This window comes from Manis pentadactyla, chromosome 12 (genome assembly GCF_030020395.1).
Source record: "Manis pentadactyla isolate mManPen7 chromosome 12, mManPen7.hap1, whole genome shotgun sequence".
Lineage (NCBI taxonomy): Eukaryota > Metazoa > Chordata > Mammalia > Pholidota > Manidae > Manis > Manis pentadactyla.
Window position 1 is genome coordinate 15,085,609 of NC_080030.1, and position 12,765 is coordinate 15,098,373.

General features: G+C 42.7%; 1 protein-coding gene across 1 annotated transcript; it reads left to right on the plus strand.

Moving 5' to 3' along the window:
• The first annotated feature begins 8,455 nt into the window (after positions 1–8,455).
• On the plus strand, positions 8,456–9,428 carry LOC118920767 (olfactory receptor 7D4-like). The gene has a single exon (XM_036902147.2). It carries the CDS (start codon positions 8,456–8,458, stop codon positions 9,374–9,376), a length of 921 nt encoding a protein of 306 aa, XP_036758042.2. The 3' UTR covers positions 9,377–9,428.
• The last annotated feature ends 3,337 nt before the right edge of the window (positions 9,429–12,765 follow it).

A 12,765-nucleotide genomic window follows, 5' to 3' on the forward strand; every position in this document is an offset into this window, starting at 1 on the left:
ATGTCAATGATACCTTAATAAAAAAAAAACAGGACTTCATCACAAAGGCTTGTGTAGAGCAAACGGTTTTCTGGGGAGAATTTGACCCCCAGGAACAAGAGTAAAGAGCAATGGGAGTGAAACAGGGAAGGAAGGAAAGACAATGAAAGGGATCATTGTCACTTTGATCCCCCAATGGATGCCTGGTGCTCAGTTCCACCAAACCCTTCTGAGGGGCGTTATGATGTGTGCCCCAGAACTTTGCACTCGGTGGGTGCAGGACATCAACTTATGTCTTCCATTGCACACGGTGGTCCTCGAGGGGTTAACATCCACATGTTTATCAGTACAGAACAGATTCTCTCAGGCAGCCCTTGTGGTATGATTAGGGAAGCTTAAGAGTGGGAAACAGCAGGTATACGGCTTGGGCCTGTGGCAAGTGGCTGTCCAGCTGCAGCTGTGCAAAGCTGGTCACAGCTTCCACTGAAATAATTACAGCAGACATGGCTGGAGCATAAGATGGGCAAGAGGATTTTGGAAAGTAGGAAGGAAAGTAGAGAAGCAAGGGGAAAACACGGAGTTTGTTCTTGGAACGGTTCAGTGTGATGTACCTGTGAAATATTCCACTAATGATTTCAACTAGATAATGGCTTACGTTGCTCTGACATTCAGTCCTACTGGCAGGAGTGGGAGAGAGAATTGGGTTTACACAGAAGGAGGTCAGAAGGACAGACGGAGCCTGGCTGAGGCTTACTCTTAATCCTTGAGTAGTGGGTCTGGCACTCACTTCTCAAGAAAAGTCCATCCCACCTCCTTAAGCTCACGCATCATGGATGAACGATCATGGGACACTGCATGTGCTGTTACAGGTCCTGATCCAAATGGCTGCTGGGGTGGACTGTGGTGAGTCCCTTGAGGGGTTGTCCACTTCTCCCACCAGAATTAAGTGATTATTCTTCCAGGTGCAGGGAGTGCCACCAGGTGACAGCCCTCAGCCTTCATCCTCATAGAGAACTGCTCTCTGCTAAAGAAGCTGCCCCACCCAAGGACACACCAATCAGACTTCATGCTGTGGGAGCCTGAGTGACAGCACCCTGTATCCACCAGGGCACGGCCACTGCACGGTCACATGCTGACCATGGCCAATTACCCTGCCAGGCGGTGACTCCTCTTGTTGGGAGGAAGGACATGAGGTGGCAGGCAGCAGCATAGCCTGAAGGTCAGTGGGACTTTTTCCGTGTCTCTGGACATGTTAGCCTTTAACATCCAGGCTTCTAAATATGCAGAGGCTGGAATGCTGGACCCTGAAGCACAAACTTCCCAGTGGCTCACCGGGAGTGACATTAGAGGGCCACCTCTGTTTCCAACCCTGGATCTCAGGACCCATGGGCTCTATAAACGAGATACAACACCTTGTGATGGTCACTGATTTACAGCGTATACTGCATCCTGTGAATTATGTGGCTGGAATGAACTGTGGATTCAATGCCTACAGAAAATATGATCATCCTCTTTGGAATTAAACATGTTCCATATTTTCTATTAAAAGCATTTTTTAAAGTAACGATATACCACACTCCCTTTAGACTGTGTCTTATCTCTGCCCTCCCCTTCCATGACAAATTTCATTTGTTATTTATATTTGTCACTGACGCTTCCTCAACACTGTTCTGCTTACTCTCCCTGGCTTGTCCCGCCCCTGCCTGTCCATTTAGAGGTGATGCACGGAACCCTCCCCAACACAAACAATGCCTCCGTGTCACCAGCAGACGTGAAGGGCTATTTTTCAGTCTCATTTGATTAGTTATTTCAACAGAAGCAAGACGATTCACCACTTGAGAAAAGGATCCATGACACTGTGGACACCGACTGATCACTGAAATTCCCAAGAGATCCTTCAAGGGAAGAATATCACAGAAAGTTGTTCCCAGGTTTTGGTTCTTGCAGAAAGTAAAAAATCCTTAGGAGATGCCTTGTCATCTTAATTCAAACCACAGAAAGAACTTCTCCTTGGAGAAAACACCTTTTTCTCCATGTATGATTACTGATGCAGGCACAATATTGGCTGAAACTTTTCCATTATACATGTTGTACCCAAAGAAGCTGAATTTTTTGGAGAGAAAAGGCAATACAATTTATTTAATGAGGAGATCTGAGAATTCAACCCTTGCGACGATAACATGTCCCAGGTGCCTCTGTCCTATAATTCCCTGGTCCCAGCCAATGTGACACCCAAACGGTTCCCGTGGGACAGAGAGCAGAAAGCTGCAGTGATAACCTTTGGTGAGGGTCACTGTGTCCCAGTGAGCGCTGGTGGAGGAAGAAGGAAATGAGGAGAGAACGTGATTACTGGGCTTTGCCTCTAGAAGAAATGACACTGGGATCGTCCCATGTTCATTAGTCTGCAAAGGTGCAGTCCCTGTATTTGCAGATGCTTTGGTTTGTGTGTAAAGCTGTCGTCTCCAGCTCCTGCTCTGAATCCTACTCTGTCCTCTTGGAACCTTGTTCCGCTCTCCACTAAGACTTATTTTCCAAAGTGTCTCCACCCCTTCTCAACTGTTTTCCATGAATTATAGGTTTTTGTTTGATTTCCTGGGTCCAGTTGTTCATTCACTGACTACTCACTGGAGATTTATTATGCACGGGGTATTATCTATTTTATCTTTTATGTGATTGGATTTTCTTGCTATATCCATCGCTGTTTTTTGCATATTTGATTTACTGATAGCACTTAATAGTTCTGTGTTGATTGTTGTTTCATTTAGGCATCCACAATATCACCTACAAATAATATAATCATTTCTGATGCACAGTAATTGGGCTAATTTCCTTTTCTCATCTTCAGAATCTCTTTAAACTTCAAGAGAATATCAAATGATTGAAATTGATGTAGATGGCCTTGGCCTGTTCATGAATTTGATGTGAACATTTTAATGGTTAAATGTAGATTATTCTTTTGTCTTCACACATGGTGTCCGTGCTGATACCCACACTCCAACATCTCCCTGGCCCCTCAAATCCCTTCTATTTCCAAGCTTACTATACATGGAGCAACTGTGAATTCTGTGCTCTCAGCCCAAATGCTTGCCAATTCCTTACCTCTCCTGATGAACAATTACCTACCCTTCCTCTCACAGCTCCATAATTCATGTTTAGGAGAAGCATTTTCCATCTGCCTCCCTGTTCCGAAGTGATCCTCAATGATATTTATTCTATAATTACTTGCATTCTTTATACATTAATAATGCTGACCATATTCTATCATGGAACTTATAAACATTTCTTTTCATCTCAAATTTGCCATTGATTTCTAAAGAATATTTGATTTGTAGAGGCTTTGAATATTTTTAATTGTGGATCAATCACTTACATGCACTTAGCTATGCTGTGTTTCTTTTCTTCAAAATACTAAGTTTATTCTTAATTTTGGTGGTGGTAGGTGTTCATAAGAGTGAGACTGCAACCCAACAGCTGTTTTCCCTTTTAAAGACATGTAAAATATATTCATGTGTCTATACGGTAGATGTGTATAAGGCCTCCACTGTTTCTTTCTTAGAAATACTCACGGTAGAGTATTTTCAGGAGCAGATTTTAATTGCAGGCTCTGAAGTGGCAGCTTGCTTCTGCTTTCTCTGTGGTTCCCCTCTGAAGGTCAGCTGATACATTTTACCTTGAGTCTTAAAAAATTGATGTATCATTGATATACAAGCTTATGAAGGTTTCCCATGAGCAACATTGTGGTTTCAACATTCACCCATATCACCAAGTCTCCCCGCCCCCCACCACACTGCAGTCACTGTCCATCAGTGTAGGAAGATGCTGTAGAGTCCTTACTTGTCTTCATGCTGTACTGCCTTCCCGTGACCGACCTATATTGTGTCTGCACATTATAATGTCCTTAATCCTCTACTCCCTCCCTCCCCATCCACTCTTCCCAACCCTTTCCTTTGGTAACCACTAGTCCTTTCTTGTAGTCTGTGCATCTGCTGATGTTTTGTTTTGTTGTTATACTCCACAAATGAGCAAAATCATTTGGTAAAGCCTTCCTCCACCTGGCTTATTTCACTGAGCATGATACCCTCGAGCTCCATCTATGTCACTGCAAATGGTAGGATTTGTTTCCTTTTCATGGCTGAATAATATTCCATTGTGTATATGTACCACCTCTTCTTTATCCATTCATCTACTGGTGGACACTTAGGTTGCTTCCTTATTTTGGGTATTGTAAATAGTGCTGTGATAAACATAGGGGTGGATATGTCTTTTTTGAATCAGGAATCTCATTTTCTTTGGATAAATTCCTCGGAGTACAATTATAGGTTGAAAGGTATTTTTATTTTTAGTGTTTTGAGGAGCCTCCATATTGCTTTCCACAATGGTTGAACTAATTTACATTCTTACCAATTGTGTAAGATGGTTCCCCTTTTTCTGCATCCTCTCCAGCATTTATTGTTTCTTGTCTTCTGGATGTTGGCCATCCTAACTAGTGTGGGAGGATACCTCATTGTGGTTTTAATTTTCATTTTCCTGATAAGTAGTGATGTGGAGCATGTTTTCATGTGCCTGTTGACCATCTGCATTTCTTCTTTGCAAAAATATTTGTTCAGATCCTCTGCCCACTTTGTAATCGTGTTATTTGTTTTTTGGGTGTTAAGGCATGTGAGCTCTTTGTATTTTGGCTGTTAACCCCCAATAACATAAGTCATTTATGAATATATTCTCCCATACTGTAGGATTCCTTTTTGTTCTGCTGATAGTGTCCTTTGCTGTACAGAAGCTTTTTAGCTTGATGTGGTCCCATTTGTTCATTTTCACTTTTGTTTCTCTTGCCTAAGGAGATGCATTTAGGAAAAACTTACCCATGTTTATATTCAGGAGATTTTTGCCTATGTTGTCTTCTAAGTGTTCTATGGTTTTATGACTTACATTCAGGATTTTGATCCATTTTGAGTTTAGTTTTGTGTATGGGGTTAGAAAATAATCCAGTTTCATTGTCTTGCATTTAGCTGTCCAGTTTTCCAACACCAGTTGTTGAAGAGGCTGTCATTTCCCTATTGTTATACTCATGGCTCCTTTATTGTATATTAACTGGCCATATATGTGTGAGTTTATACCTGGACCCTCTATTCTGTTCCATTGATCTATAGTTCTGTTCTTGTGCCAGTACCAAATTGTCTTGATTACTGTGGCTTTGTAGTAGAGATTGAAGTTGGGGTGTGTAATTCCCCCAGCTTTATTCTTCCTTCTCAGGATTGCTTTTGGCTATTTGGGGTTCTTTTGTGGTTCCATGTGAATTTTAGAAGTATTTGCTCTAGTTCGTTGAAGAATGCTGTTGGTATTTTGATAGGGATTGCATTGAATTTGTAGATTGCTTTAGGCAGGTTGACCACTTTGACAATATGAGTTCTTCCTACCTATGAGCACGGGGTGTATATCCATATATTGGTGGCTTCTTTACTTTCTCTCATGAGTGTCTTGTAGTTTTCAGAGTAGAGGTCTTTCAACTCCTTGGTTCGGTTTATTCCTAGGTATTTTATTCTTTTTGATGCAATTGTAAGTGGAGGTTTTCTTCCTTATTACTATTTCTGCTAGTTGATCATTAGTGTATAGGAATGAAACAGATTTCTGTGCATTAATTTTGTATAGTGCAACTTTGCTGAATTCAGTTATTAGTTCTAGTAGTTTTGGAGTGGATTCTTTAGGGTTTCTTATGTACAGTATTATGTCATATGCAAAGAGCGACAGTTCCACTTCTTCCTTACCAATCTGGATGCATTTTATTTCTTTGTGTTGTCTGAATGCTGGGGCCAGGACCTCCAGAACTATGTTGAATAAAAGTGGTGAGAGTGGGCATCCTTGTCTTGTTCCCAATCTTAGAGGAAAAGCTTTCAGTGCTTAGAATGGGCATAAAAGTGGTGAGAGTGGGCATCCCTGTCTTGTTCCCAATTGTGGAGGAAAAGCGTTCAGCTTTTTGCTCCTAAATGTGATGTTGGCTGTGTTTTGTCATATATGTCCTTTATTATGTTGAGGTACTTGCTCTCTGTATCCAATTTGTTGAGAGATTTTATCATGAGCGAATGCGTAATTTTGTCAAATTCTTTTCTATCATCTGTGGAGATGATCACGTGGTTTTTGCCCTTTTTTTTTTTCTGTGGTCTATGATGTTGATGGGTTTTCAAAAATTGTACCATCCTTACATACCTGGAATAAGTTTCACTTGATCATGATGGACGATCTTTTTGATGTGTATTTGAATTTGGTTTGCTAATATTTTGTTGAGTATTTTTGCATCTATGTTCATCAGGGATATTGGTCTATAATTTTTTTGTGTGGTGTCTTTGCCTGTTTTTGGTATTAGAGTGATGCTGGCCTGATGGAATGAGTTTTGAAGTATTGCCCCCTTTTCTACTTTTTGGAAAACTTTAAGGAGGATGGGTTTAACGTCTTCTCTATATGTCTGATAAAATTCAATGGTAAATCCATCTTTCCTGGGGGTTCTGTTCTTGGGTAGTTTTTTTTATTTCTGTTTCAATTTCATTGCTGGTAATTGGTCTGTTTAGATTTTTCTGTTTCTTCCTTGGTCAGTCTTGGAAGGTTGTATTTTTCTAGGAAGTTGGCCATTTCTTCTAAGTTTTCCAGTTTGTTAGCATGTAGATTCTCAGAGTATTCTCTAATAATTCTTTTTATTTCTGTGGCATCCGTCGTGATTTTTCCTTTCTCATTTCTGATTCTGTTGACGTGTGTAGATTCTCCTTTTCTCTTAATATGTCTGGCTAGGGGTTTATCTATTTTGTTTATCTTGAAGAACTAGCTCCTGGTTTTATTGATTATTTCTGTTGCTTTGTTCTCAATTTTGTTTTTTCTGCTCTGATCTTTATTATGTCCCTCCTTCAACTGACTTTGGGCCTTATTTATTCTTCTTTTTCTAGTTTCATTAATTGTGATTTAGACAGTTTATATGGGATTGTTCTTCTTTCCTGAACTAGGCCTGTATTGCTATATACTCTCCTTGTAGAACTGCCTTTGCTCCATCCCACAGGTCTTGGGGTGCTGAGTTGTTTTCATTTCTCTCCATATAATGCTTGATCTCTGTTTTTATTTGGTCATTGTTCCATTGGCTATTTAGCAGCATGTTGTTAAGCCTCCTACTTTACCCTTTTGTATGAGGTCTTCTCTTTTCCCCAGATGTAGGCAGTCTGTTCTGCAGTCCTCAGGCCCTCTTTCAGGATTAGTTGTATTTTATTTATTTTCATGTTATATGTGTTTTTGGGAGGAGGTTTCTGCTTCACTTCTCAAGCCACCATCTTTTCCCCCCTACAGCTGTGCTGGTTTTTAATACAACATATCTCCACCAAAGAGCATGTACACATGAGCACATACACCTTTTATTATATTTTAATGGTTGTGTGCCTTTGTTTATTGCTCTTATCTGTGTAGTACACATGCTTTTCCCTCTTGGAAGAATCCACCTGGCAGGTCGTAGTGCAGTAGGGGGCTGTAGGGACCTTCACTGCCTAGGACTGCTGCGTGGTGTTCAGAAGGGGTAGTGGACTTGTGTGCATAATGGTCAGAATTCCATGTTTGATGGCTGCCCTAGTATATCAATGAATAACAGGTATGCAAGACTGACTATTCATGACTTTAATAACAGAGGCTCACATTTATGAAGTATGCACTGAACGTCACAGGAACAACACTAGAACAATGACATACGTCATCTCATTCAATTCACTCATCAGTCTTATTTTGTCCTCCCTCTGTAGAGGGGAGGTTTCTGCAGCTAAGAGAGATGAAATAACTTGGTCAAGTGACTTGGTGGAACAAAATTGTCCCCAGGATGTCTGACTCTATATCCCATTTTCTAAATGACAGCTCTGTACTGTATTTTGGGAGGGCCTTCTGTCAAAAATAATTGTCATAAATGAATGCCTTTAAATCAATAATGGCTGTCTTTTATTGTGATAGTACTGTACAGAAAGGTATTTGAGTCCACACAAAAAAGTAAAGTAGTAATCACAGTTTTAAGAGAAAAAAACCTAGGCTCTTGAGAGTTATTTGTCACATCAATAGGAAGCATTAGGTCATAGAATCAAGATGGCTTGTGAATCCACATGTACTAATGCTTAGAGAACAGCCTGAATGAAGTTAGGAGTATATAAAAGAAAGGATGTTAGGCATCTTAATTATTTTGGAATGGTCATATCATAGAAGTTTATTTATGTCCATAGCTTCAAAGAGAATTAGGACCACTGAGTTCTAGATAAGAGACTTTTGCTAAATTTTAAGTAAGCAAAGTATTTACCTTTAAAATAGAAATGACCTACCATTTGACTGAGTGAATCAGTGGCTCTTGGACCTATAGGGGGTGGAGGATGTCCATGTGCAGGGGGTGTCCTAGGCTGATGGCTGCCGAGGTGCCCACGGGCTGTTCACGGAACGTTGTCTTTGCCTCCTTTCCCAGCCAACACCCCACCTCATGGAAGCAGGAAACAGCACAGAAGTACCCCAGTTCCTCCTCCTGGGCCTCTCAGAGGATCCGGAACTGCAGCCTGTCCTCTTTGGCCTCTTCCTGTCTATGTACCTTGTCACCGTCCTGGGGAACCTGCTCATCATCCTGGCCGTCGGCTCCGACCCCCACCTACACTCCCCCATGTACTTCTTCCTGTCCCACCTGTCCTTTGTGGACATCTGCTTCACCTCCACTACTGTCCCCAAGACGCTGGTGAACATCCAGACACAGAGCAAAGACATCTCCTACGTAGGCTGCCTCACTCAGGTGTATTTCTTTGTGGTTTTTGCCGGGCTGGACAACTTCCTCCTGACCGTGATGGCCTATGACCGGTACATGGCCGTGTGCCAACCCCTGCACTACTCGGCCATCATGAACCCCCGGCTCTGTAGGCTCCTGGTCCTTGCGTGTTGGTTCACCGTTTCCTGGGTCTCCCTGCTTCATATTCTACTGATGGTGCGGCTGACCTTCTGTGCAGGCACTGAGATCCCGCACTTCTTCTGTGAGCTGGGGCAGGTTCTCACGGCGGCCTGCTCTGACGCCCTCATCAATGACATCGTCTTGTATGTGGCCACGGCTCTGCTGGGTGTGTTTCCTCTCACCGGAGTCCTGTTCTCTTACTATCAGATCGTCTCCTCCATAGCGAGGATGGCCTCCACTGAGGGCAGGTGTAAAGCATTTTCCACCTGTGGGTCTCACCTGTCTGTGGTCTCCTTGTTCTATGGCACAAGCCTGGGGGTCTACCTCAGCGCTGCTGTGACACATTCTCCTCAGAGGAGCTCGACTGCCTCAGTGATGTACACCGTGGTCACCCCCATGCTGAACCCCTTCATCTACAGCCTGCGGAACAGGGACGTGAAAGGGGCCCTGGGAAGGCTTCTCAGCTGAACAGCCTCTTGTCTGTAGTGGGTCATTGGCTTCAAAAGTGGACATTTTTGGCTGAAAGGCAAATGTCATGAACTTCAGTATCCTGGTTATTTTCCTCTCCTGACAGACGTGCTCCATTTCTTCCATTACCACTGCACCTATGGCTTTGCCTTTATTGTTTTTATATTAGTTATCCTCAGTCACTCCCTCTGGGATATTTCTCTGTTCTTCCATGTTTGTTTACCATAAACCTCTCTCCTTGGTCAGCTTACACGCATTCCTCAGACTCCCTGCATTAGATGGGAAGCCCTTCTGTGAAGTGCTGACATGGTTTCCCCCAAAATTATTCCCCAAATATTCATGTTAGTTCCCTTAATTTGGTTGTGTATTTCCCTGGAAGAAATGGAATGAAAAATAGTCATAACAAAAGAATTTGTAGTATTAAGATATTTCTTGTTGCCCTAACGTATAATGTTATATCATCCTGACAAAATTGCTTTGAGATAGTTTTTGTTATTAGCCCCATTTTTCAGACAAGAGATTGTGATTGGAATTGATTCTTACCTGCGAACCTGACACAATCCTTACTTTGCTATGTACTATTCATAAAAACTGTGATGTGGTTTTCAAGTGTAGGAATATAGATTTGGAAGCCAGTTTGTTCAGGTGTGTGTAAGTAACATATTGCATAGGATTACACATTTCCTCTGTTTTGCTTTCTGTTCGCCGTCTTACCTCCAGTTTTCCTTCCTTACTTTCCTCTCTATTGTTTTATTAGACTTCTTTTCCCATCATTGCAATTTTAGTATGTGCTCCAAGATCCTAAAACATTTAATAATGAATACAATAAAATAAGGTTTATTCTCTCTGTGGTTTATTTTGGGAGAAGGGTACTCTCAGGAGGTGCCACCATGAATGGTAGTTACACACTTGTGGAGTGTATTCAGAAGTTAGCTCGCTTTTGGGGAAATATATTGGTAGTCCATAATGACAGATAGAGTATTAGAAGCTCAACATTCTGCCACATTCCATGGGGTCCTTTCGCTGTCTCCATTACATACCAGCCTACCAATTGTCAGCATCAGCTGTCACTTACTTTTTCCAGTGCATGATTGGCAGGGATTTGGAAGGAGAAGAAATGGGGAGTGAGTATTTAATGGGTAGAGTTTCAAAATGAGAAAATGAAACAGTGCTACAGGTGGATGGTGGGGAAGTTTGGGCCACAATGTGAATGTGCTTAATGCTACATAAGTAGACCTGTTCACCTGAACATGGTTAAAATGTTAAATGTATACTTAGCCACAACAAAAGTGTAGAAGAGAGGGGCAGAAGATGGCGGCGTGAGTAGAGCAGCGGAAATCTCCACCCAAAACAACATATATCTATGAAAATATAACAAAGACAACCCTTCCCAGAATAAAGACCAGAGGACACAGGACAATATCCAGACCACATCCGCACCTGAGAGAACCCAGCGCCTCGCGAAGGGGGTAAGATACAAGCCCTGGCCCCGCGGGAGCCGAGCGCCCCTCCCCCCAGCTCCCGGCGGGAGAAGAGCAGGCAGAGCGGGAGGGAGACGGAGCACAGGGCTGCCGAGCACCCAGCCCAGCCATCCAGGCCAGAGTACACGGCGCTCGATACTAGGAAAACAGGGCAGCAAGAACAGTGAGCAGGCACTGGAGGCTGGGCGACAGAGGGCATAAGAAAAGCACGCGACCATTTTTTTTTTTTTGCTTTTTTTCTGTTTTGTTCTGGCGAGCGCTTTTTGGGAGTTTTAAAGGGATAGGGACCCCAATACTAGGGAAACAGGGCAGAAAGACCGGTGAGCAGAGGCCTGAGGCTGGCACCGGAGAATAAAGAAAAACGAACGACAACCTTTTTTTTTTTTAATTAAAAACTTTTTTTTTTTTTTAATTAAAAAAATTTTTTTTTCTTTTTTTTTGATGGGCGTTGTTTTGTTTTGGCGGGTGCTTTTTGGAAGTCTTAAAGGGGCAGGGCGGGTCACTTAATCCAGAGGTAGGGAATCCGGGATCTCTGGGCACCCTAACCCCTGGGCTGCAGGGAGCAGGGAGGCCCCTTACGGAGATAAATAGACTCCCAGCAGCTCCTGCTCCAACGCGACTCCACCATTTTGGAGTAGCTGCCCGAGCCAGGCCACGCCCACAGCAACAGCGGAGATTAACTCCATAGCAGCCGGGCAGGAAGCAGGAACCCTGTCTGCGTGCAGCTGCGCAGCACAAGCCACTAGAGGCCGCTGTTCTCCCAGGAGAGGAGGGCCACAAACCAACAAGAAAGGAAGTCCTTCCAGCCGTCACTCGTCACAGTTCTGCAGACTATTCCTATCACCATGAAAAGGCAAACCTACAGGCTGACAAAGATCACAGAGACAACACCAGAGAAGGACACAGACCTAACCAGTCTCCCTGAAAAAGAATTCAAAATAAGAATCATAAACATGCTGACAGAGATGCAGAGAAATACGCAAGAGAAATGGGATGAAGTCCGGAAGGAGATCACAGATGCCAGAAAGGAGATTGCAGAAATGAAACAAACTCTGGAAGGGTTTATAAGCAGAATGGATAGAATGCAAGAGGCCATTGATGGAATTGAAATCAGAGAACAGGAACGCATAGAAGCTGACAGAGAGAGAGACAAAAGGATCTCCAGGAATGAAACAATATTAAGAGAACTGTGTGACCAATCCAAAAGGAACAATATCCGTATTATAGGGGTGCCAGAAGAAGAAGAGAGAGGAAAAGAGATGGAAAGTATCTTAGAAGAAATAATTGCTGAAAACTTCCCCACACTGGGGGAGGAAGTAATCGAACAGACCACGGAAATACATAGAACCCCCAACAGAAAGGATCCAAGAAGGGCAACACCAAGACACATAATAATTAAAATGGCAAAGATCAAGGACAAGGAAAGAGTGTTAAAGGCAGCTAGAGAGAAAAAGGTCACCTATAAAGGGAAACCCATCAGGCTAACGTCAGATTTCTCAACAGAAACCCTACAGGCCAGAAGAGAATGGCATGATATATTTAATACAATGAACCAGAAGGGCCTTGAACCAAGGATACTGTATCCAGCACGACTATCATTCAAATATGACGGTGGGATTAAACAATTCCCACACAAACAAAAGCTGAGGGAATTTGCTTTCCACAAACCACCTCTACAGTACATCTTACAGGGACTGCTCTAGATGGGAGCACTCCTAGAAAGAGCACAGCACAAAACACCCAACATATGAAGAATCGAGGAGGAGGAACAAGAAGGGAGAGAAGAAAAGAATCTCCAGATAGTGTATATAACAGCTCAATAAGCGAGCTAAGTTAGGCAGTAAGATACTAAAGAGGGTAACCTTGAACCTTTGGTAACCACGAATTTAAAGCCTGCAATGGCAATAA

Bases quoted from the DNA above. Each gene is read 5' to 3' on its own strand.
- LOC118920767 (XM_036902147.2), top strand. From the start codon at position 8,456: ATGGAAGCAGGAAACAGCACAGAAGTACCCCAGTTCCTCCTCCTGGGC.